Source organism: Podarcis melisellensis (assembly GCF_964234715.1).
Source record: "Podarcis melisellensis genome assembly, chromosome: 2".
Taxonomy (NCBI): domain Eukaryota; kingdom Metazoa; phylum Chordata; class Lepidosauria; order Squamata; family Lacertidae; genus Podarcis; species Podarcis melisellensis.
Genome location: NC_138529.1, coordinates 74,740,443 through 74,766,503, shown reverse-complemented (window position 1 = coordinate 74,766,503; position 26,061 = coordinate 74,740,443). Strand labels below are relative to the sequence as shown.

Below are 26,061 nucleotides of genomic sequence, written 5' to 3'. Positions count from 1 at the left end.
TGGAGGGACTCGCTGAAGCAGCGCAACTCCTCGTCGCCGATGCCGCCGGGCGTCCGGAGGAGGCGGGTGATGAAGCCCGCAGCCGAAGAGATCTCCGTCTTCATGGCCCTCCACAGTTCCCTCGCGGCCTCACTCGGTCCTTATCTTTCCCCACACTCTCTGTGTGTGCGCGCGCAGGGGGGGGGATGGGGTGGGGGGTTGGCTTCGTTGCTGCGGGAGGCTGCGGAGGAGCTGAGGGAGATAAGCGGGGGCTGTTGCGAGGTGCCGACTCTCCCTTGCTGCTGCCGCCACCCACTCAGCGCTGCCGCAGCTGCGCGAGGAGTAAACAGATCGAGACGCACAGACAAGAGGCGGCCTTTTCCCCCCCACCCACCGCCGCCACACTCAGCGGGAGGGGCCGGGACACCAGGCAGCCAATGACGCCGCGCCCCCCCAGCCGCTACATCACAGAAACCGGGCGTTCCGCGTCGCCGACGCCGAGCCGCCCCTCCGGATTGGGCGACGGGTGGACATTTCAGCCTCCTGATTGGCCGGCGGGCAACGAGGAAGTCGGTGGAAGGTGGCGGTTGACGGAGTCTCTCCTTCCCCCTCTCCTCCCCCGCTCGCACTCCCCCCCCCCGCAACTCCGCGCAGCAGGAAAAGTTTGGGAGGGGGCGGGCCTGGTTTTCTACCAATGGGAGAAGCGCGGAAGGGGCAAGTTTATTTGTTCCTTGCGTCAGTCTGGCGGCGCCTCTTGAGTCAGCCGCTGGCGGGGGTGGGATGAGGGAGCGGAGAGGCTGGAAGGGAGGGGGAGGGGGAGGGAGACTGCTGATCCTTTTGGGGATGGTGGGTCTGATCTGCGGTGCCTGGAAATCGCTGGCAAGGGAGGAGCGTGGCGCCTTCGGAGCCACAGAGGAGGGAGCGCGGGCGCCCGCTGCGGGACGTGACCTAATAGAAGCGCCCAGGAGGCGGGAAAAGGGAGGGGGCAGCATGACTAATCCGAGCACAGGAGGCTTCACAGGAGTGCTGCAAAGACGCCTATTATCTCAAGTTATTCTCATTGTTATCGGGTCATACAGTTATCTTTGTATGTCCTAAGAGGAGACTGCTGTGGAGTAAACGCGAAGGAAGCGGCTCGTTATTGTTTATTAAATTTGTATACCGCCTTATACCCTCAGGGCGGTTCACAAGATGCATGAAGGAAGGTCGGGGTAAAAGGGGATCTAGTAAGTCAAAGGCCCTTGAATTTTCGTTATTCACCCCCCCAACCACCAGCAAGAGATACCCGTGGATCACCATGTTTTTAGTGTCATGTCTGTGGCACTTCATGGGGGTTTTTTTGGTGGTGGCAGGACCTGTGTGAAAGTCTAGAAACTCCCGTGAGGATCAGAGCTCCAGATCTATGTTTTTGTCCCAAGGCAGCTCACCAGATCTGTCGCTTTTGTGGAATGTGGGTGTGGTTTGCAGGAGCGGGTAGAGAAACCTGTATAAACAAGTGAATTCTTAGGGATCCATATTGCGCCATAGTGGCTTTCATAGTAGTATAAGATTTGTCGTTTTTGTGATACGGTCTGTGAATAAAGATCATATATTTGCACATGAGATGAATTGTTATAGTTTGGTGGGGGGAATACTGTGGCACAATCATGCAGTTTAAAGGTTCCATTTGTTATCTCCGATATAACATTTATTTTCTTCCATATGAAGTGGACTCTGATCCATGAAAACTTGCTGCGTAATAAATGTAGTAGTCTTCAAGGCAAAGCTTTTCAAACTCTGTGCCGTGACACAGTGTGTCGGCTGCAGTAGGTGTTGTGTGATGTGTGTCTCTATCTTATAAGGGGTTAGTTTAATCTCTGGTTTGCTAGTAAAACTTTATTACCGTGTCGCAAAATGATGCATGTCTAAAAAGTGTGTCACCAACATGAAAAATTTGGAAAGTTCTGCTTTAAGGTGTCACAAGAGTCATCTTTGTTTTTGCTGCTACAGACTAAAATGGTTTCCCCAGAGGAAACTTATTGAGATACTACTTCTTGAAAAAAGTTAGATGGTAGTCATCTGTATGAAAGTTAGATGGTAGTCATCTGTATGAAAAATTTACTGAGTGACTTTAGGCAAGAAAATCTTTTTTAGCCCCAGTGCACCATTTGCTATGGCAATAACAATACAAGCTTCAGGGGTTTGGTCTGAGGGCAATGTTCAAGGTTAGCTAACCCTTTGAAGGCCACGAGCCAGCAGTGGTTGTGGCCAAAGTAGTCACATATATACTGCTGGCATACAGACCGTACAAATATGCATTTTCACTTCACAACCCTCTTGACGGGCCCTAAAGGTAAAGGTACCCCTGCCCGTACGGGCCAGTCTTGACAGACTCTGGGGTTGTGCGCCCATCTCACTTAAGAGGCCAGGGGCCAGCGCTGTCCGGAGACACTTCCGGGTCACATGGCCAGTGTGACATCGCTGCTCTGGCGAGCCAGAGCCGCACACGGAAACGCCGTTTACCTTCCCGCTGGTAAGCGGTCCCTATTTATCTACTTGCACCCGGAGGTGCTTTCGAACTGCTAGGTTGGCAGGCGCTGGGACCGAGCAGCGGGAGCGCACCCCGCAGCAGGGATTCGAACCGCCGACCTTTCGATCAGCAAGTCCTAGGTGCTGAGGCTTTAACCCACAGCGCCACCTGTGTCCCCTTGACGGGCCCTACACCACCACTAATTTATGCACTGCTCTGTTTGCTCACTCTTCTCCTTACTAGACTGTAGGGAAGGGAACTAAACTTGATAAGAAGGGGGAAGTGGGCTTCTTTATCTTTCCAAAAAGAAAGAAAAGAACTCACTCTCTCCTTACCCTTCTTGCCAGGCAGCAAAGAAGAGATTTTGGGGTATGCTGCCCCAGCACTTCCAATAACCTCTAATAAATTTTGAACAAAGTTTAGAAAAATGGGAGGGTCTCTTACTTGCCGTCTGCCTGCTTTCCCCTTGTTGCCTCCTCTTTACCAACCAAGCTGGCAGTAGCACCACTCTCACAACATCTTTCTTGTTGTTAGCTTTTCTCATTGGATGTGCTGCTGGTGAAGCAAAACTCTGAATTGTTTCGCCTGTCCTCTTCATTTCTCAGAGTGAGGCACTCTGGGGAATTAAAGATTGTGCGTGTGACTTGTCAGGAGCTTCACTGTGAAAAATAAAAATAACAAGACATTGGGACTGCTTCTGTGGCAGCATCATTAGGGGACCCTCCAAATGCTGCAATAATGAAGAAAGGGAAAGTGGGGAGGGGAGGAAAATGTGTTTTCTAAGGAACAGAGACAGCACCACTACCCCTCCCACTGCAACGTGATGATGGGAATGAAGCACTACCTGTGCGTTTCTGAGATTTCTGAAGAGCAGAGACAGTGATATTACTTCTCATTGCAGTGCTGGGCTGGGAGGAGAGGAGTCTCTTGTACATTGCCATTGCTGGCAGGTTGGAGGTGCTTAGAAACAGGAAGAGAGCACTCCAGCTTGCTAGCAATGGTGGTGTACAAGAGGAAGAAGAGACACTCTTGGAAGTTTGAGAAGAAGTGTCCTTTCAAGATAATTGGTTTTGCTGAGATCTTGGCAGCCTGCTTGAAGTGACTAGGCACACCTGATCTGACCCACCACAGAAGTGCCTCCCCTCTTCTCAGGATTATTGACATAATGTACCTAAAGCATTCAATACACTTAGGATATTTGCCAAATATTATTAGAATAATAACACATTACAATGTCCTTTGGTTTGTTCATTCAATAAAGAATCCATTACTGTTACCAAGGCTTACTGGGTAAGAGAAACAGATTACACAGCAGGCTTCATCATCAAGTGTATAAACTTAATTTAGGCTGATGTACATCTTGTGCTACTTGGAGCATGACCGAAGGAAGTGTGACTCACAGATACTGTAGTAATTCACAAATACATGGCACGACAGTAGAAGCTGCAGTTGCCGAGTATTTTGAATGAGGCATTTATTCTGATACTGCATGAGGAATGTTGGCACTCTCACACAAGGCTGTGGCATTTCATAATGTGTTAGCACTGGGAAATGTACACGGTTCCTTACACAGCTGAACAGATCATAAATTCCTAGGGGACTGAGAAGGCTGAGCTTCAAATCTATGTGCCCATTTTTGTTCTGCAGAGCTGTGGTTTCTGTTCTTTAGGACACTCTCAAAACAAATTTTATTAATAGCACCCAGAGGAAGCTACAGAAGAAAAAAAGATTGGAAGGGAGAGATTGGAAGCCTCAGTTGACTTCTAAAAAGGGGCCCAAAGGCACTTGGAGAAGCCCAATAAAGCAATTAACAACAATAAAAGTGGAGGGAATCAACAGAGGAGACCCATTGCATTTAATAGATGTGGCTTACTTAGGTCCATTGATTTCAATGGATCTACCCGGATTAAGACATATATGCACACCCATACATACACATGCACACACACAACCCACTGTTTGTAAAAAAGAAGCAGCTACAGAATTACGCTGGGATTCTCAGGAGTCTCCCAAAACCTCTTCGTGGACTGTGGGTTAGTCACCCCAATGTAAAAGACCCTCATATATACTTGAAAGTCAGCTCATTTTCTGTCCAGATCTGTCTTGATTTTTCATCACAGAAGGAAGGTGAAATAATTACCTCATGGTATATTTATGATATGCAGCTAATGGAAGAGGGAAGCCTGCAAAGTATTTTCAGTTTAGGATAGCTATAAATAGTGTGATAGGAAGTACAAATGTTATTGATGTTCTAAGTGGACTAGGTCATTGTGTCAAATATAATATAGCTGAAGACACAGAACTGTCATTTTCAACAAAAAGTTGATGCAGGCAACTTCTGAAGGGATTATTACCACAGCCAAGGATGGCCAGTGCAAATATACTGCTATTCCCCTAATTCCCCTGACTCTACAGTTTATAAATACAGTGGTACCTCGGGTTAAGAACTTAATTCGTTCTGGAGGTCTGTTCTTAACCTGAGGTACCACTTTAGCTAATGGGGCCTCCCGCTGCTGCTGCGCCGCTGTGTGATTTCTGTTCTCATCCTGAAGCAAAGTTCTTAACCCGAGGTACTATTTCTGGGTTAGCGGAGTCTGTAACCTGAAGCGTCTGTAACCTGAGGTACCACTGTAATGACTTCTGTCCCTGACAAATGATTCTTGTTTTGCCTGGTACAGGCTCGGACCTACAACCTGTCTATATCTCCTGCCTCTTGCCCACTTGACAATTACATACAGTACCTTTGAGCAAGCGGGAGTTTGCTGTAAAGCTGTGCTCTATGTGCATGTCTTGGAACTCTTGTGTTTGGAAGAGGACTTAAAAACAGATACAGTACTCCCATGTTTTATGTAACCGATGGAGAGCTGGTAGTTTTTCTTTATACACCAGGTTCATTCACTGAGTGGAGTGAATCCTCTTCAGAACTGAGTGACATTACTGAGGGATATTTAGAGCTCTCAAAAGCACCTGAAGATGCTAATGAGGCAATTAATTCAGTGCCCACAACTTGTTTTAGGCTTCTAGACATCATACAGGAGATTCATAATCAGAATGTGGAGAGCAGGACAAGGGAAATGCCATAGCTCTGTGGGCCCAGGTTGAATTGCTGGAATCTCAGTAGGGCTATCTGAAAACTTGATTGTAAACTATATGAAGTTTGAGCTAGGTCAGGGGTCTGCAACCTTTAAGACAGAAAGAGCCACTTGGACCCGTTTCCGAAGAAAAAAACAAACTGAGAGCCGCAAAACTCGTCATTATAAAAATAACTTTGTCACTTTTTTATTATTTCTTTGTTTGGCCCCTCAGAATTACTCCTCCTCATAGAAATAAACGTTAAATTAACAAGTTACCTTTTTGTGTGTGTGTGTTCTTCACTCCCCTTCAAAACAGTGACCAGCGTACATGCCCCCTTTCAATGCAGTGACCAGCGTACATGCCCCTTACAATGTAGCGGGCGGGCAGGCGGGCGGGAAGGTGACGTCGGGACGGTGCGTGACTAACGCACGCACCGCCCTCATGCGACGTCACAGCCAGTACAGCGCCCGCCACAGTGCGGAGTGTCGGGGCACACAATACGCCTCCTCCCCTCGCTAGTATCCGCCCCGGAGCCGCGGCAAAGGTGTAAAAGAGCCACATGCGGCTCCGGAGCTGCGGGTTGCAGACCCCTGAGCTAGGTGAACCAATGGCCTGATTCAGTACAGTTTGCTAAGATCTTTGTGCAGTCAGAGAATCACCCTTTCATAGATCAAATAGCACACTCAGTAACACAGATCTGATGAAGTGGATTTAAAAAAGAAAGTTTTATTTTTTATTATTAAAGATTTTCTTGTTTTACAGAAGTAAGTGTAATGTCTCTCATATTTTTTCCATGTAACATTTCTACAAATCCGTTTAATTTGTTGAAACATTAGGGGGAGAAAAAAAGAGAAGGGGTGGAGGGAGGGAGGGAGGATGGGTGGGGGTGGGGTCGGGTGGCGATGTTTTTGTTATGATTAATGTATGTAGGGTTTGGTGTCAGCGTTGCTTGTGCTGTTCACTTGTGTTCCTTTGGTGGTGAGAGAGGTTGGGGTTGGCCTAGGCTGTGGTTGTTTGTTTGTGATTGGCTGTGGTGATCTTTGTTTTCATGTGTGAGTGGGGTGGGTGGCTGTTTTGGATCAGGTTAGCCATATTGATTTGTATTCTGTTGGTGGATTATTGTCATTGCCTTGTTGGGCTGTGTATGTGATAAAGGGGAGCCATAAAGGTAAAGATGTCTTCTTCTGTTTGTCCCCGTGTCAGTTTCAGTTTATTGGTTAATTTTTCTGATGAAGTAGATTTGAGACTACGAAAGCTTTTGACAAATTTGCTCGTAGGGTGGTAAAGGACCCTTGTTAAATTATTCAGTATCTCCATAGTGCTCACTGGAAGGACAGATCGTGAAGCTGAGGCTCCAATACTTAGGCCACCTCATAAGAGAAGACTCCCTGGAAAAGACCCTGATGTTGGGAAAGATTGAGGGCACAAGAAGTGGAAGACAGAGGACGAGATGGTTGGACAGTGTTCTCGAAGCTACAAACATGAGTTTGACCAAATTGCGGGAGGCAGTGGAAGACAGGAGTGCCTGGCATGCTCTGGTCCATGGGGTCACGAAGAGTCGGACACGACTAAACGACTAAACAACATCTATCTCCATAGTTCCTAGCTGAGAGTGGTAGGAGCACAACGTGACTGGAAGAGGGTTGCCAGATATAATTCTGCTTCAGCACATTGTAATAATGTGGGGAGTTTTACTATTGCTTAGATTGAAAGTCGCCTTGCAAAATATCAGAAATAAAAGTAGGAATAAAAAAAGACCCTGAATAGGAATGCAAGCAAATACTTTAATAAAAGCCATACATACAGAATTCTGCTTAGCTGGTGTGTGTTTTCATACAATCTTAAAAATGTAAATTAAATACGTGAATAACTTCTTCGCACACAATGAAGCTCGAGTTTGAAACAAGCATGTGCTTCCGTATTTGCTTCTACTTTTTTTTTAATTGTTGTTTTGGAAGGCGGGGACCCAGATGCCGCTTTTACCGGAGAGAACTAGGGATGGCTAAGGCGTCAGAGGCAACCCGGACATCCGGCTTTGGGCCTCTGGCCAATCCGCAGAGACCGAAACGTCCCAATCGGCCAATTGCCGAGGGCCTTGCATTTCTGTATTTGCCTGCCTTTGGAGTTCTGCGTTTTTTCCTCCGCTGAGCTGACTGGACGTTGTTGTCGCCGGCCGCACAGAGTCGGCCCTTGATTGGTTGGCCGGGGCAGGGGAGGAGCCCTGTGTTCGCAAGCGGGAGAGAAGGGCCCGCCGAGGCGCTTCCCGGGTGGGCGGGGGCGACTTTCTTTTCTGTGCTGGGGCGCGGGGCCACTTTATACCCCGGCAGGTCGCCTTGGGCAGATCCGGTGAGTTTGCATTCCCGGCTGCAGGTGAAGGTGTCGCCGGATCAGGGGGCTGCTCCACGGCTCTTCTGCGGCGGAAGAGGCACGGGGATGATGGCAATGCTGTTTCTGAATACTATCAGGTCTGTCGGTAATTTTCTGCCCCCTCCCCAACGCCTCATCTTCTGCAGCTCAGGCTGCGATATTAGACTAGCGTGTAAGTTAAGATAATTCCCATTTTCAAGTGACACATTGCAGGAGGCTGGCTGCGTGCTTTTGTTGGGGGCAAGTCAGAGGCATCTAGTTAGTTAAGCAATTTTTTTGGAAGGTGACATGCTACATGCCCAAATAGGAACGTGGGAGGAAGGCTTACAGCATATCTAATGTATACATAGTGTGTCGTTTCTCCTGAAGTTATGGGATTTGGATGCTAAAAGGATATGGTAGACTGTGGTACAGTGATAAAACTGCTAGCACATTTGCAAAGCTAAGCAGGATTCAGTATGGTTTCATATTGGATGGGATGAGATTCCTCCATTGCAGAGGGTTGGACTAGATGACCCTCAGGGTCTACCTTGCAACTCTACAGTTATCAGCACCATGCTCTACTAACTGAGCTAGAGATGAGTCTATGAATGTGAGGGCTTTAGAATCTAAGATACTGTGTACTTTTACTGTGGTGAAAGGCCCACTGAACAGTGGGCTTGCTTTCAGGTAAGCATGTGTGGACTTGGGTAATAAAGTGCCTGAGTATTTATTCTCTTCTGTATCTCAGTTCTGCCTTCATACTTTCCTCTGTAGTGCAGAAGACAAACTGTTCTTAAAAGAAAGCTAAGAAAATCTTGTGATTACAAAGTTAAATGTCTGCTTATATTCTCTCGAAATTAAGAATCTCACCCCATAGGTTATGAAATCACTAGAATCAGTAGAAAGGCTGATCCACATTGAGGTTGTTGCTTGGGTTTAAACCTGCTTTAAAATGTTTGTAGGGATGCTGATTCTGTATAAATACCAGAATCCTTCCTTGGATGCTTTTGTGGGCTTGACATATCATTGGACATATTAACACGCAGGTGTAAACTCAAGTCCTTTGTACATCTAGCTATGAGTAAGGACCAGAAAATATATTGGGACTGATTTCCAAGTAAGCATGCTTACAGTTGGCCTGTAAGAGTACCTGTTGTAGGGAATAAATGCTGATGAGTGAGAGAGAAGCAAATAATACTCAAAGCTAGTTTGAACAGTGGCCCCTTGCTGATCTGTCTCATCCCTCTTGGATTTTGACACTTGGATAGGAAGTTGGGTTGTTGTTTTTTTAATCATTTTTATGCAGAATTTAGTGCTTTAAAATCAGGTTGACTTTAAAACATTTTATATTTCCCTTACTTGCCAGACTAATTTCTAACGCAGAATGTCGGTGAACCATTTATTTGGGAATAAGAAGAGAAACAGCTCCATATTGTATGGTGTGGATCAGGCAAAAGTTACCACTTCACCATTATCTCTCCAGAGAGCTGCAAGCCGAAGGAATATTGGAAACTGTGAAGATGGCTTTCCGCCAAGCAAGCGCTACAAAAGTCATGCTGGAACTGAGCATAACGAACTGGAGGATCCGTTTGGGGACAATGATGACTTTACAGCAGATGATTTGGAGGAGATAGATATTATTGCTTCCCAGGCATTGACACAAAACGCTTCTTTAAATGCGAACACAGTGAAACCTAAGCAGAATGTGGAGCTGTCTTCCCATCCAAATAGCACCATCAAAACATCTGATCATATTACGCAATGGAATATTGCCCCCAAATCTACAGGGCAGTTTGGTATGTGCAGTCTAAATGCTGTTTCAAATTTGCATCAGTAGGGAGAAGTTAGCATCTTCTTACATAAGCATTTGGAAAGAAACTGCAACAAATATGCTTTAGGTATTTTATCCCTCCCTCCCTGCCCACTCCATCTCCTACCCACAGTATTTGGACAGTGCAGTTAAGAATTTCAGGTCTGAGAGGTACAGCTTGGTGCTATGTAACAAAGTGTATTCTGGTCCTCATTTGTGCTGGCAGTATGGGCATGTCATAGAATCATAGAAGGGACCCTGAGCCATGAGTTCAGTTGTGTGCACATGTGCACAAAAGTAAATCCCATTGAGTTGTGGGACTTGCTTCCAGTGGAGTGTGAAGAGAGTTGCAGCTTTAGGGTCATTAGAATTTATTTTCTTGGTGGAAATGTTTAGGATTGCATTTAGATCTTTTACACCATGAAAACTGTTGATTCTACTTCAGTCCATGTGGCAGACTGAATACTGACGGTTCTGGTACACAGATCGTGCAGGTTGCCATGCTGTCTTCTTTTTCTGAGTACTGGGGTGCAAGCAGAATTAAATGCCAAGCTCTATGGAATTTATACTGCTTAGTTGTTTTGGAAGATCCCATGGAGCAAAAATCTCATGGAACAAGTTTTATACCGAAATCTTCATACATAGATCTAGATCTTTAATTGGTACCCTCAATCACAAAAGAGTTGAATTGTTTAGGTCAAATCCTGAGATCACAATTCACAAGTTTCTTTCTGTAAACAGGAAGTTGCACAGAAGAAACCTCATCAAAAGACCAATTTAGACTTGAGGCACTTCAAGCACAATATGAGGAAGCTGAGAAAAAGGTTTGTTTTGCTTTCTGAAAGAGTTCTGGTCTTAAGGCAGCCCTGCTCTGTGGTATATGCCGGTGCTGAAGTTGTGGACCCAAGATTTGGATTTCGTGGGGAAAATACCTCTACAAGGGGATTGGGGGGGAGGACCTATAGTTGTATATGCTAAACCACAGAGCCTAGGACTTGCTGATCAGAAGGTCGGCGGTTCGAATCCCGGCGACAGGGTGAGCTCCCGTTGCTCGGTCCCAGCTCCTGCCAACCTAGCAGTTCGAAAGCACGTCAAAGTGCAAGTAGATAAATAGGTACCGCTCTGGCAGGAAGGTAAACGGCATTTCTGTGTGCTGCTCTGGTTTGCCAGAAGCGGCTTGGTCATGCTGGCCACATGACCTGGAAGCTGTACGCCAGCTCCCTCGGGCGATAAAGCGAAATGAGCGCCGCAACCCCAGAGTCGTTCACGACTGGATCTAGTGGTCAGGGGTCCCTTTACATTTAAGGATGACAAGTGGCTGAATCAGTTTTTTCTCTCAGCAGTTACTGTTTCTTATGGAATTTAGAGATTTATTTGACCACTGGAGTAGTGAGGCAAATGTATGTGGAAGCTGGACTTAGCTCTGATAGGTTGTATAGACTTTTTAAAAAAATGCTTGTTGCAAAACCTCGGTGATTAAGTGAACCAGGGGTGAGAATTCTGATGTCTACTGCTCTTCTTAATAGCCCAGTCTGATGCAGTTTTACATGGTGGTGTTTGGCATCACATTCTTAATCTTAATGGGAGCAATGGTTTTACTGGGGGGAGGGGAGTATGTGAAATAAAGCTTGCAAAATGCATATAATTCTTCTGCTTGCATCATGTTCATGAATTTGCAGCTGAAGGAAATGAAGGATGAAATCCTAATTAAAAATGGAGAAATCAAAATTTTACGGGATTCAATGCAGCAGATGGAATCCACTGCGGAGGAACAGCGAAAATCATACGCGCTACTGGAAATGGAGAAAGCTCAAATTATATGTGAAAAAGAAAAGGAGTTTTCCAGAAAGGTACTATTTAATTAAGGGGGGGGGAAATCCATAACAAAACCTTGTTTGAAGGTTCTTTTTAATCTTTTCCTCCTTTTCTTCCCTCCCCTCTTTAAGCAAAAAATTAAGGACTTTTAGTGCTGTGCTAAATAGAAGAACATTGAAAAGATGGAAGTCCATGTCAGATTTGATATTTTTATTACTGCTAGTGAATTAATGAAATAATGAGCTACTTTTTGTCAAAATTATTAGTGGCTTGTTTTGTACTCATAAGGGTTATTCTTGTTAATTTTATTCTTTTTACAATTTATGTTTTTAGAAAAGGATTTTGTTAAACCGATGAATAATGCCATTTGAGAATTAAGGTTAAATACCTCTGTTAGAGAAATCTGCCCTGTTATTTCTGGTTGTGATGCTAATAGACGGCAAGTGTGGTGCCTGTATTTCACTAGCAAAGCTCTTGTTACACGCTATCCCAATCACCCATGTTTTCACAAAGAAAGGGTTGTACTCTTAAACACTCAGCTTTCCTAATTGAAATTAATAATTTACCATTTTTAAAAAATGGGTTTCTAATGTCAAGTTTATTCTTTCAGTTGGAGTCTCTGAAGTCTGAGCTGCAATTCAGAGATGCAGAAATGAATGAGCTGAGAATGAAGCTTTCAAACTGCGAGAGAGTTAAACCTATTACTCCTTCAATGCCATATACCAGGTATGAAGTGAGAAGATGAATTCTGTCCACTGAATTCCAGACAGTTGGGCCAGCCAGGAGTTTGAGCACACATCCCTCTTATAGCTGAATGTAATTAATTGCACTGCTGTTTTCATCTTGCAAGCTGTTGTGCGGAGACTTATCATTGAACGCACAGCATAATTCATAAAACAAGGTTGTCTTTAATTTGCAAAATCTTCCAGTCTATAAGTGGAGAATAAACTAATGTCTAGTGCAGTCTGCTTGCACCTGCTTGACACCGCTCCTATGCAAACTGCACTGGCTGCCTATTTGCTGTCAGGCCCAATTCAAGGTGTTGCCCACTATATATTTTGAACTTGATGGTGCACTTCTTCCCATATCTGCCAGGTTGGGCCCAGCAATCTGCATGGAAGGCTTGTTTCGTGGTCCCTTTAGTCAACATGACCCAGCATAGGGCCTTTCTTGTGCTGGCCCACCCATTTGTGGAACTCCCTCTTGCATAAAATATATAAAATAAGGTCCAACAGGGTGTCTTTGGATGAGGAGGGATAGCATGAGAAAAATATTACACACTACAGATCCTGCATCCAGTATTCTGGAGAAAATTCTTTTAGTTGATGTAGAAGAAATTTACCCTGCATATTCTCCTATTGAAGTGTTCTTCGTTTTCTAATGATTCACACAAGTAGTTAGGGGAGGTAAGTGAATTGTTATGTTTGTTTTAGACGTTCCTCTTGAGCAGTTTTGAATTATTTTTCAATTACTGTACTATTGTTATTTCCTCTGACTTGGGATTTTCCTGGATAAGGAGCAGTTTACAAATGTAAATAATAACTTAATCGTTTTAAATAATATTTTGCAACTGATTCAGATACTTTATTTAACCATTTAGTCCAAAGAAGAGCCCTCGTAACATTTCAAAAGCTGAAGAATGTACTCAGGAGAAAAAAAGTTTCCCCACTAAAGACTCTTTTCGATCTGAGGTTTCGCCTAAACCATCGTACTCCAGAACACAATTGTGTGTCCAAGCATTGCCATTTATTAAGGGTATGTAAATTCTTAGTTAGTTAAATTTGACCATTGTACATCTTGCCGTGATGTCACCCTGGTCGCTCACCTGGACAAAAATAGTGTTTGGCTTCAAGCAGGTACTGCAAAAATGGATGAAAGATGTGCAGCAGCAGCTAGAGTCAGCACCGCCATGCAGAACAGCTGAACAAGTGCTGGGTCTTCTGCCTATGGTTACACTTGCAGAGGGCCCACTGCTGTATACTGGTAGTTCCAAGTCCATAGACTACCTGTGAGTGGTGTTTGTCTACCATAGGGCACCAAACTATTAAAATAAACCTCCACCTGTATTGTCTGGGTTTAATGCAAAAATATATGCAAACTTTCTGTTAAGCTAAATTAAATGATTGGGCTTGGGCAAAAAAAATCTATTGATTCCTGCAGTTCATTGTTAGACTTACATTTACTGAGCTTCAGTTTGCTCCCTTTGCTTTCTGTAATTTCCCCTCAGTTGGAGGCTATTCACTCAGGAGTATCATGCCATTTTTACTAGGTTTCTAGATGTGTTGGAATTGAAAGCAATGAGCTAGCTGACAAGGCTTCTAAGTTTGGAAATCCAACTTGCTGTTAGGTGCACAGGGATCTGTGTGGTTTCTTCGTTATTGTTTAATTTAATTGAAGGGTGTCAGTTTTTTAAGGCATTTGGACATGATTGCTGGCAAAAGAACATTAGAGATGGATGCTTGGCATAATCTGTTGTATTTACACTGTATGGTTTACCGTTAATGCCTAATCCACATATTTCTTCTCAATAAAACTGGCCTGGATTGCTCTTCTGCCTTTAATAGCACTGGTTTACCTTAATTCAAAGTAAAGCTTTCACAACACAGAGATAAGCATGATCACCTACTAATATTTCCAGGTCATACTGCTACTAAAAGCACAGAAGCAGAAATTAACCTGTCAGTTTACAAGTGACTGGATTTGAACCCAGATCCAGGTTCTTAAATGGTACCCTTAGTCTTGAAGTTCTCATTTTATGCTGGCTTCAGATAATCTAACCATGCAAATACATTTACTTATTCTACATCTAGCCTATGGAATGGGTGTGAGCCCCTACTGATTTTCTGATGTAGCAAAATACATTTTTAACCCACTTAAATATATGTATCTCTGTTTGCTACAGTTAAAGCATGAAAATGAAACATTAACAACAGTGCTATTGTCTCATGATATAAGGCAGTATAGATAGGGCTAAAAGTAAAAAAGGAATTGAATATGACTGCTTGAATTACTACAAAGATTTCTTTCCAGACAGTAAGATGCCTAACCAAGAAAATGAGCTTGTGAAGGAAGAAAAACGTTTGAATATCTTTGCTCAAAGAAAAGGTAATTTCAGCTAAGAAATACTCCAGTTGCATACATTTCTTAGGACTGGGGTTGGAAACTTATATTTGAAAGCATAAAATATGATCCCATAATGATAATAGGAGCCCCAAAATACTACTGTGGGTTGTTAAGCAGTGAAGTCCCCGCAATAAGTTTCTAAGTCCTCTTCTTCTGGGTGTGTCCCTGTTTCCCAGAATGCCAGCTGCCCCCAAACCCTTTTGAGTTATAAACCAAGCAGAAAATTGGCACTGCTTTTATGAATTGCAAGTATTTTGAGCCACAAATAACGCCGAAGCAACCTTATCAATAACCTTTAATGTATGAATGGGAATAAACAAACAAGACAGACAGTTTCACCATAATGAGTTTCTAAGCTACATTAAATATTAATTCTTGTTAATGTTTCACAGCTAATCTAGCCAATGTTGTTATAGTTACCGGACTCACGGCTGGTTGATGCTACTTGGGAGTGAATTACCTTTGTGGCGACTTCAAAAATGTCTGTTTGACCAAACCCTGACTATTCTTCTGATGGATGAAGCCAAATATAAAAGGGCCAATATTTATTTGTTTCAGCAATGTATGTGCCACTTCACACCATAGTTTCTAAGCAGTGGATTTCAAGTAAACTACTCCGATTGTGAATTTGGGGTTCCCATAATGTGGGTTAGGACTCTCTTCGGCTGCAGATGTCACCATAAGCAAACTTGGTCCAAAAATAGATGTTGAAGATGTCTGTTCTTTCCATTCTGCAACTGGTCACGCTTATGATTGTCTGCAATGAGTCACATTGTCTTCCTTGCACCTGCTGTTTTGTAAGTGCAATTGCAGTATTGGTTTAGCCTAACATTGCAATAAATAGGTATGCGGGTGACTGAATTTGGTTTTCTTTTGTGTGGGAACTGTGTTGTCTCTTGAAAGTAGACTAAGCAGTCAGTATTTCTCACATGCACACACAGCTCTATCTGAAATGCAATGTTAGCCTTATTTTTACACCCATCTTGAGGCTTATCTCTTTCCTTTACAGTAGTATTGGGGTTGCTGAGCAACAACTCCCCTCATCTCCCCAATCACATTGGCTGGGGCTGAAAGGAGGGGTAGCCTAATTACTTCTTAATGGCTACAGATTTTCCGCCCCTGAGAGCAAAAACAAGAGGCAAGGGCAATATTCCTTGCTTTAAAATGTAATTCCTGGCAAACTGCCCTCTTTATACATAATTCTCTTTCCAAGTAGAAGGGAGAACATAATGGCATTGGCACAAATGAATTACATTTACTTCACTCCTCCTTGTTTGGACTGGGAGGAAACAAACCATGATCGCTGGTTAAGCATTACAGTAGTACCTCGGGTTAAATACTTAATTCGTTCTGGAGGTCCGTTCTTAACCTGAAACTGTTCTTAACCTGAAGCACCACTTTAACTAATGGAGCCTCCTGCCGCCACGCCCCTGGAGCATGATTTCTGTTCTCATCCTGAAGCAAAGTTCTTAACCCAAGGTACTGTTTCTGGGTTAGCGGAGTCTGTAACCTGAAGCGTATGTAACCTCAGGTATCACTGTACATCCAAACTCATACAAATATGGGAGCAGAACAAACTGTGATCCCTAGTTTGGGTGTCATGCTGTGTGTCTAGCTGTGTGTGTTTTATTTCTTCCCAGCATGAGTGGGTAGGAGCTGAGTGTGCCTGGTTTGCTTGTGTCCAGTAAACCATGGTTTACAGCTTACTACGATATGTAGAAACGGCTGTTGTGTATATATGTACATATGTGCTCATCTTTCTGTGTAGGTGTCCAAGTGGTACTCTTTTCATACCATAAGTCGCTTATATCAAGGCATGGACTATTGGTTTTCGTTTTCCACCATATTTGCAAAAACATCTGCTTGGCAGTTTTACACTCCTGTTGCAATGTCCATCTTGAACACTGGATTTTTATATTGTTGCAGGTTCCATTTTGACCAATGCATTGCTGAAACAGCCTGTCGTTCCTGAATCATCACTAGGCCTCTGCTATCTTCTTAGCTGTAACATTGATGCTCAGTCTGGACCTTCTGTGCAGTCGAGTTCCTTCGAAACGTATGTTTTCAGCAATTTGTGATACTTAGAATGTAAAGTAATGCCTGCTGCCGTTCTGTGCTGACCCAAAAAGCCCAGCAAGCAGAGAAACTCTGTTTCATGTAGATGTTTTATGCCGTAATCTGCCTTGGGATCATTATTGAATCTTAGAATTGCAAAGTTAGACGGCATCTGCTCTTGGGGAAACGTTAAATTAAGAAAAGGTTGACCTGGTTCTTTGTAAGCCTTGCAAACTGTAATCGGTTAAGATACTAAGCAACTTATTTTTTCTGCGCCTGTTTGTGTAGAGGATCTACAGGAAGCATCAGCAACAGGAGTGCAAGCTCTGAGGAAGAAGAAACTTCACTGAGAATCGCTCAAAAGCTTGCCTTAACAGGGTTGAATTTGATTGCTGTGGATGAAGGCTCATTGGCAGAAAACTCAGAAGAAACTGAGCAAAGAATATCCCATCTTAAGCGCTATAAAATTCCTGGAGCAATACATCTTCTTCCTCTCCTTGAACATCATATTGGTGCATACCACCAAGCCCTCCTCCTAATGATGAAGATGGGAACCTCTTCTGGGAATCAATCCGCTTGCTCTTCCAGGACCTCCTCAAGTGCAGCGTCAAGTGTAGACGATAATTTGTCTACTCTGGAAGAGTTTGCACTTGTGTCCCTGGGCATTCTTTATTATTTGGTATCCTATAGCTGGGATGTTCTTTATACACTGCTCTCCCTTACCATGAAACCAGATTGTGGTTTGGGAGCTCCAGAAATTCTGGAGAAGAATGAAGCTGTTTGCAGCAAGCAGTGCAGAGTCGTTCTTCAGGAGCCCAGTCCAGACCTAAATACTGCTAATGTGGACCAGTCCCAACATCCTCTATTTAAAAAGGTGCTGCAGCTCTTGGCTTCGTGTGCTACAGCAGCAGGGTACCAAAGACATGGAATCATGAATCAGTGTCTCAGAGTTCTGGTGAAATTAGCTGAAAAGTCAACGGTTGATTTACTTATAAGGTAAAATACAACTTGAGCGAAATGTCTTTTCCAAACACCTATTTCCTTCCTGCCTTGATCTAAAATTCAAAGTCATCGTAGTTATATTATTGTTGTTGTCGTTAGTTAAATTTGTATACTGCCTTTCATCCGAAGATCTCAGGGCAGTTCACAAGAGAGAGATACAGGATAAAAGCACAAAATAAATAGTTAAAACAAAAACAAAACAATAACCCCCTCCCACAAACAAATTAGTAAAGGATGCCATTAGGATAGGTCTTGCAAACACACACACACACACACACACACTACATATAAAAGGCTGCCATTCATTACAGAAAGGCAATTAGAAAGGCTAATGAAGACTTAGAGGGGAGGGGCACAGTCCCCAAGAAACGTCTGCATATTTCCAGCTGAAATGCATATAAATTATGCAAGCAAATAACAATTATGTATCACTGAATACTCTAGAAAAACAACTGCTCTTTTGCAGAATACATTCCTAAGTCCAATTCTTGCCTGAAAACTTCTTATGGGCAAAGCATAGGGCCATTCTGAGCATGTGCTTTATTCATATGCAAATTAAATGCATAGTAGAAAGAAAATGTAACCATATATACGTTTTATATGCTGCTACAAACTTTTCCTGTTCAGATTCCTAATAATACTCTTGCCTTTGTGGAAAAACTTACTTTTGTAATCCTAAACATACATACTTGAATACAGTAGGACTTACTTTTGGATACATATGCATAGCATTATTTGACTCTTAGACATTTTCTAACAGTACAGTGGTACCTTGGGTTACATACGCTTCAGGTTACAGACTCCGCTAACCCAGAAATAGTGCTTCAGGTTAAGAACTTTGCTTCAGGATGAGAACAGAAATCATGCTCCGGCAGCACAGTGGCAGCAGGAGGCCCCATTAGCTAAAGTGGTGCTTCAGGTTAAGAACAGTTTCAGGTTAAGAACGGATCTCCGGAACGAATTAAGTACTTAACCCGAGGTACCACTGTATATACTATCTGCAACAATTATTGCCTCTACTCTAATTTGTATTTTATTTTTTTATTAAGCTTTCAGCATTTGTTGAACAGACAAACACAGACTCTCCTCCGCTGCCTGTCTTCTGACTCTCCCTTGTTTGCTGTCCAGCTGACTGTTCAGTTGTTAACTTTATTTGCCCAGCACTTGGAGCTGGCTGCTCAGTTTTGTTCTTGTTCAGGTGAGAGGGAGAAAATCTTCACTATCCTAGTGCTTTTACGAAACACTGACTTTGTAAGGCTGGAGTTAAAACCAAAATTAACTAGTTTATTTTAACAGTTTTTTTGTGTTTTAAGCTTACAGCCTGAAAAAACTGTGTTACTTCCCTCAAGACTTCTGCATTCTTGAACTTCTGCATGAAACTATTTTGCTATCCATTAACATTCCAGCGCCTCAATTAAAGCAGACTTTCAAAGAAGTGAAAAAAATTAGAAGTGCTAGCTTACAAGAAGAGATGTTGGCAGTTGCTCACATGTACCTGTGAGTTTTACACCCTGTGTCAACAACCAGTGGATTTGACAGCCTGCAGTATCTATAAAATAACTAGCATTCTCCCCAGATGTGTAGGTGAACTGCCAAAAAAGTCTAAGAATTTGCACAAATGCAGTGTACAGTTTGTTGCTGCGAGCCACCATCATAATTTTGTTTTCCACTTTCTGGTTTCCCTTGGGCTCTTTAAACAGGCCAAAGATTTTGCATGCTAAGTGTCCTGTGTTCTGGTCCTTTTGGGGCATCATGGTAGCATGCAGACCCAGCGATCAACTGCTGGAGCACTGTGTTGGTTTGCCAAACCTGGTACTACACTGGAGTTCAGGAAGACTGGCTGAACTCTTTGTGTCTTTTCCCCTCAGCAGAGAGAGAGAGAAAGAATGTGCAATTTAGAAGTTTTGAGGCAGCAGGCCCTACTCATGAAGAAAGCTGTGGGAGTTGTAACTTTTGTGCTGTGCTGTTTACAGCAGTGCGAGTTGCTGGCCCCCCTCAGCTCCTTTTTTTTACCCACAGTTAATTATTTGAGGAAGTGAGAAGTTTTTTGAGGGTGGAGTAAGAAGATGAACAGACACAAAGGAGAAGAGCTCATCCAAATGAAGTAGGTCAGGCATAGGCAAACCCGGCCCTCCAGATGTTTTGGGACTCCAGCTCCCATCATCCCTAGCTAACAGGACCAGTGGTCAGGGATGATGGGAGTTGTAGTCCCAAAACATCTGGACGGCTGAGTTTGCCTATGCCTGAAGTAGGTGGTGCAAATCACCACATGACACATTATTCTTTCAAGGTTATTTTAGAGGATTCAGTCTTGGTCCTTTATGGTAATTCCTCCTTTTCCCTTCCCATTGCCCCTTTTTAGGAGGCACTTTTGAAATGGATTTGAAGTGTGGTTTTTAATGCTATTTAATTTTTTATATAAAAAGGCCCAGGGAGCTGCTATTTAGAATAACTTCGTAGTTTTTAAGGCAGCGCATTAGCATTACTAATGGATAACATAGAAATACTTTATTACTACACATTTCTTTTTATAGAAACCTGTCTTCTCTTGGCACTGTACACATATATTACATCACGACCAGATAAGTCAGCGTCTGAGATGCGTTGGCTGCAGTTGGAACAAGAGGTAAAAGGGTGTGCATCTCTGTGTGGTTTTTAAAGTGTGAGTTTGGAATAATGGTTCAATTTCTTAATTTAACAGGATATCCTGGTGAGGGGGGTTGCAACTTAGTGCTCAGCCCCGCAAGCTTCCTTTGCAGATTTTGTTAACCCTAAATGTGCATGCCTGAAGAAGGTTTTTGTGGAAACCAGCAGTGGGGAAGTCAGATATCTTATTGCTGCAGGCAGCAAGCAGTAGCAGCCAGGCACTCCTTTTGGCACCTCGAGGGTTGTCACCGCTGGGCACCCCAGCCTACTGCCTCTCCTGCTGCCTGCCAAGTCCAACCCCAGTTAGGAAAAGAGGAGGGAATGTGTGCCCAGAATTACTGAAGCAGGGTTTGCGTTGTGTTTATCCAGCCATGGGAGGAAAAGGGGCAGTTATGGGGTGATGCGTTGAGTGGAGACCACTCAGAAACAGGTGGGAAGCCTAGCAGACACGGCCTCCTCTAACCTGGAGCTAGCCCTGGTTAATGTGCTATTGAATGAGCGTATTAAAACTGATATTAAAGCTCAATCCAATGCACATTACTTTGAAGGTTTTTTTCCAGCTACAGTCCTACCTCGGTTCTCGAACGGCTTAGTTGCCGAACAAATCGGCTCCCAAACTCCACAAACCCAGAAGTAAGTGTTCTGGTTTGCAAATGTTTTTTGGAAGCCAAACTTCCGACATGGCTTCTGCTTGAGTGCAGGAAGCTCCTGCAGCCAATTGGAAGTTGCACCTTGGGTTTTGAACGGTTTCGGGAGTTGAACGGACTCCCGGAACGGATCAAGTTCGACAACCAAGGTACGACTGTACGTGTGCAGAGGATTGCAGACTTGCTTACATCCCGTTGAATTTAATGAGGCTTACTTTGAGCACATGTATATGTGAGTGCACTGTGAGTCTGGTACTTTATGGACATTTGCTTCCTCCCCTCCCCTGCTTCATCTCGACACCTACATAGTCTGTTCTTTGGTTTTTGTTTCATTTTGTCTTAGACTGTTCGCTTGCTGACCAAGTGTGCGCAGTGCTGCAGCAACTCTGTTTCACTGGTTGGAACAGACTGCCAGTGCAACTCTGAGGTAACCCACTGAATGCAATGAGGCCTTTACGGCATAATTCCAGTTGTAGCAAGTTTGTCTGTATTTATTTTAAAGGTGAAAAATTAACCCATCCATGATGCATTATCGGTGTAATCTTACTACAAAGGAACACTTTCCTATTATAGCACGTGATTTAAGAATAATTAATATTTATAATAACAATTTTACTATTCTGTACTGCAACAAGATGATCAAGGGTCTGGAAACCAAGCCTTATGAGGAATGGTTGAGGGAGCTGGGTATGTTTAGCCTGGGAAAGAGGAGAGTGACAGGAGAGATGAGAGCCATCTTCAATACCTGAAGGGCTGTCACATGGAAGATGGAGCAAAGCTTGTTTTCTCCTGCTCTGGAGGGTAGAACTTGAACCAATGGATTCAAGTTAATAGAAGGGAGATTCTGACTAAACACCAGGAAGAACTTTCTGATAGCAAGAGCTGTGTGACAGTGGAACAGTCTCCCTTGGGAGGTTGTGGACTCTCCTTCCTTGGAGGTTTTTAAGCAGAGGTTGGATGGCCATCTGTTATGGATGCTTTAGCTGAGATTCCAGCATTGCAGGGGGTTGGACTAGATGACCCTCAGAGTCCCTTCCAACTCTACAGTTCAATACTTCTATGAGTACACTTCCATAGGAATATAAGAGCACTGCCTGATCAGGCCAAAGGGCCATCATAGTTCAGCATCCTGTTTTCACAGTGACCAACTGGGTACTTATGGGAAGTCCGCAAGCCAGAACCTAAATGCAACAGCACTCTCCCCACTTGTGATTCCCAGCAGCCAGTACCCAGAGGCATGCTGCCTCCGATAGTGGCGGTAGAACATAGGCAACATGGCAAGTAGCCCTTGACAGCCTTACCCTCCATGAGTTTCTCTTTGCAAAATGGCAGCAGTGGAAAAGCCATGTTTGAGAACTGTGTTGTGCTTTCTCCTACAGGTAGTGAAGGCTCTTATTATAATGATGCATAGACAATGGCTGACGGTCAGAAGGGTGGAAGGAAACTTGTTTGATGTGCGTGGAAAGCAAGTTGTTCGGTTTTTACGGGACACTGTTTTGCTCTTACACAGTCTGTCTCAAAGGGATAAACTCTTCCATGAACATTGCCTGGAAGTGCTTCATCAATATGATCACGTCATGCCTGGTGTCAGAGCCATCCTCCGAAAAGTTCCGGATCTGAAAACCTGTGAAGGTGAGGCTGCTGGCATGAAATATGTGTATCAGTGAATATTGATATCATTAAAGTAACCTGCAGCCGTTCTTGTTTTCTCAGAAGTAAACCTGAGTACCAAGTTCAGTGGGACTTGTCTTCAACCAGGTGTGCACAGGCTTGCAGCTTTAAGCTTCCTAGCTTTTTATTATTCACTGACTTCAGTACTGATCTTTGGACATTTGTTTAACCTTACTGTTAATATCACGCCAATCTACTGTGCATGCCAACTGAATGTTTCTCCTTTGCTAGAACCTATGAATCTAAGGCCGCGTTTAAATGGACAGCACATTAGTTCTGAATTGGATTGGCACAGTGGGTTGTGCTGTTACCAATTCCTGTAGTAATAATAGGGTAGGAAGATAAATACGCAGTAGCAATACAAGTGAAGTACATGGTATTCTGGGGCCAGTACTAGTATTGCCTCTCTGCAGTTTGCAGCTGTATTCCTTGATGCATCATGACCATATTCTACTTTATTACTTTATACTTTGCTGTAGTTAAGCATATGAATCTGCTGTTGACTCCTGAGCATTGGTATATCCTCTAGCCCAGGGTTTCCCAAACTTGGGTCTCCAGTTGTTTTTGGGACTCCAACTCCCATCATCCCTAGCTAGCAGGACCAGTGGTCAGGGATGATGGGAATTGTAATCCCCAAAACACAGCTAGCGACCCAAGTTTGGGAAACCCTGTTCTAGCCCAATGCCTTTGGCACTGACTACAAGCAGCTCTTCAAGGTCATAGGCAAAGGTCTTTCCTAGCCCTGGTGCCTCAGGTACTTTTAATGGGAGTAATAGTGTTTACCATTGCACTACTATTGATCTACGGTTCTTTGTCTAAATCATTCCCAAACATTGGACCTTGTTGTTGCTTCTTCACTGGCATAGTAACAACTTTTTAAAAAGTACCATTCCTAGTTTGAAACCCAGACAGCCATATTTTTCAAACAGCTAATATTTAGATACTGGCGACATTCCTATTTTGTACTAAACCATGGTTTAGCAGTGCATTCCTGACTTGCAGGAAACTTTGGACTTGTACACTTCCCTCCTCCTTCCTTTATGCATGGCTTGGAGGAGGAATTTAGAAGCTTCCAATTGCACTTTGAATAACAATGATTTGTTGAGTTATCTGGACTGATAAACTGTGTTAACAGAAACCTGTTTAAACCATGTTTTTTTGAAGCTGACTTGTTTAAATGAACCGTAATTAAGTTTAACCACAGTTCTGAGTCTAGACAACTAAACAAGCTGTGGTTAGCCAAAAGCAGAAGCACATGCTTCTGAACTCCTCTTCCCAGCCATGTTGGAGGAGTGGGCAGTGTGTGGACCCAAGGCTTACTGCAGCTTCTTCCTGCTCATGGACATCATGCTAAACCAGCTCCTTAATGTAGAAGCTGCATCATGGCAACTCAGGCTGTTGATCCATCCAGCTCAGTTTTGTCAGCACAAGGGGTGAGGAGGCTGTGGCTGTTCAGATGTTGCTGGACTACAATACCCACCATCTCTGACCATTGGTCACAGTGGCTGATGGGTTGTAGCTAATGGAAACTGGGAGTCTTTACAAGGGTCCACATTTCCCTCCATTTCTCTTTACCGCACTATAAGGCAGGGATGAGAAACTTTGGCCTCCCAGATGTTGCTGGGCCCTAGTTCCCATCAGCCCCAGCCAGCATGGCTAAAGGGTCAAGGATGATGGGAGTTGGTGTCCACCATGAAATTCTTTCACTCATAAGATACATGTTTTTTCTCCCCCAGAACTTGCATTGGATGAACTGTACCCATTGGAACCAGAAGTTGAGGATCAAGAAATTGACTGCAGCTAATCTTGGTTCAAGAATATATTGGTTTACTTTCTAGAAAAGGCAAATTTTGATATACGAAACTTGTCCCAAGTGTCCAGTAACCAGGAACTATTCCAATGGAAGCAGTATGTTGGTGTGTGTGTGTTTTTAAAAACTGTTATGCTCAATGAATTTGCAGCCTAATATATTGTAATATAACACTGGTGGCTGAAGGATGTGATATTAAAAATAAAATCTAAAAAGCTGTTTCTGTGTTTATGGGAAGGACCACTTTGCTCTTCAAATGTTGTTCTCCTTAGATCACTGAATATTGCGGGAACCTGTTTAAATATGTATTTCACTGTATTTTCAGAAGAATGCTTGTGTTCCTAAAACATACAATCCACTTCCTGTCTGTGGCTGCAATCCTATAAATGCTTCACAAGGGCATGAGTTTCGTTAAAGTCAGTGGGTCTTAATTCTAAATTGACTAGCGTAGGATTGCACTGTTTGTCAGGAGTGGGAATGCATCCCTCCAAGCCTCTCTACTTTGTCCTCCGGACCCTCCGGACCATGTCCCTCCATAAGCTCTGCTTTCTACCCTTTTGCCCTTGCTTCGGTTTGTGTGGAACATGAATGGTGATAATCCTTCTCACTTGCCAGGATGGGGAGAAGGGTGTGTGCAGAGGGTGTAGTTACCTCTGGCTTTTGCATGACAATATAAAATATCCCATCCCTTGCTCTGCACACTTTTGCATTTAACCTTTCTGACACTTTCAGCCTTACGTTGTATACCTGTGAAGGTATTTCTCACTGCAGAATCTGCTTTCAGGTGACGACTGGCTGCAGGTACATCCTCCTTCCCTGTTTTTAACTCTAACAGGGCAGGGTCGGAGCCAGGATTTTCTAGGCTTCTAAATACAGTGGTGCCCCGCAAGACGAATGCCTCGCAAGACGAAAAACCCGCCAGACGAAAGGGTTTTTCGGTTTTTGCGACGCTTCACTAGACGATTTTCCCTATGGGCTTGCATCGCAAGACGAAAGCCCATAGGGAAATCTCGGGGACCTTTTTTTAAATGCTGGCGGTGGGGAGCAAAGCCTTCCCCCCCCTCCGGACTTCAGAAGAGGTCCAGGAAGGCCGGCGGGGGCGAAAGGCTTTGCTCCCCACCGCCAGCATTTTAAAAGCGGTCCGGGATAGCAGGGAAGCGCTTCCCGCTATCCCGGACGGCTTTTGAAGGCAGGCAGGGGGGGCAAAGACTTTTGCCCCCCGCCCGCCTTGGGAAGAGGTCCTGGACCTCTTCCGAAGGCGGGCGGGGGGCAAAAGTCTTTGCTCCCCCCTGCCTGCCTTTCCGGGAGAGCGGGAAGGCAGCGCTGCCTTTTCCGCTCTCCCGGAAAGGCAGGCAGGGGGGAGCAAAGACTTTTGCCCCCCCCCGTCCGCCTTCGGAAGAGGTCCAGGACCTCTTCCCAAGGCGGGCGGGGGGCAAACGTCTTTGCCCCCCTGCCTGCCTAACCGGGCGCTTTTAAATCGCCCCGGGACTGTCCGGGGCGATTTAAAAGCCCCCGGACGGCTTTTGAAGCCTCCCCCCGCTGCCCAGCATCGGGGCATCGTCCCGATGCC

At 44.1% G+C, this 26,061-nt stretch overlaps 2 protein-coding genes across 3 annotated transcripts in view; one reads left to right on the top strand and one right to left on the bottom strand.

The window, feature by feature from the left end:
- Nucleotides 1-398, bottom strand: part of LOC309364300 (protein BTG1-like) — a 1,530-nt gene extending 1,132 nt beyond the window's left edge. The window contains exon 1 of the mRNA XM_081901258.1: nt 1-398. This exon is cut by the window's left edge and continues 14 nt beyond it. Coding sequence (XP_081757384.1) covers nt 1-104 — 104 coding nt within the window. The 5' untranslated portion in view covers nt 105-398.
- Nucleotides 399-7,774: 7,376 nt separating this feature from the next.
- Nucleotides 7,775-24,710, top strand: ATRIP (ATR interacting protein). Of its 2 annotated transcripts, none has more exons than XM_081901194.1 (14): nt 7,775-8,028; nt 9,279-9,708; nt 10,464-10,546; nt 11,402-11,572; nt 12,148-12,263; nt 13,138-13,292; nt 14,568-14,642; nt 16,587-16,716; nt 17,004-17,711; nt 18,767-18,915; nt 20,252-20,343; nt 21,354-21,437; nt 22,390-22,642; nt 24,418-24,710. In XM_081901194.1, exons 2-14 carry the CDS (start codon nt 9,297-9,299, stop codon nt 24,483-24,485), a joined length of 2,496 nt encoding a protein of 831 aa, XP_081757320.1. In that variant the 5' UTR covers nt 7,775-8,028; nt 9,279-9,296; the 3' UTR covers nt 24,486-24,710. The 2 variants fall into 2 exon arrangements, with proteins under 2 accessions (XP_081757320.1, XP_081757321.1); XM_081901195.1 differs by having other exon boundaries at nt 7,779-7,909.
- Nucleotides 24,711-26,061: the final 1,351 nt, after the last annotated feature.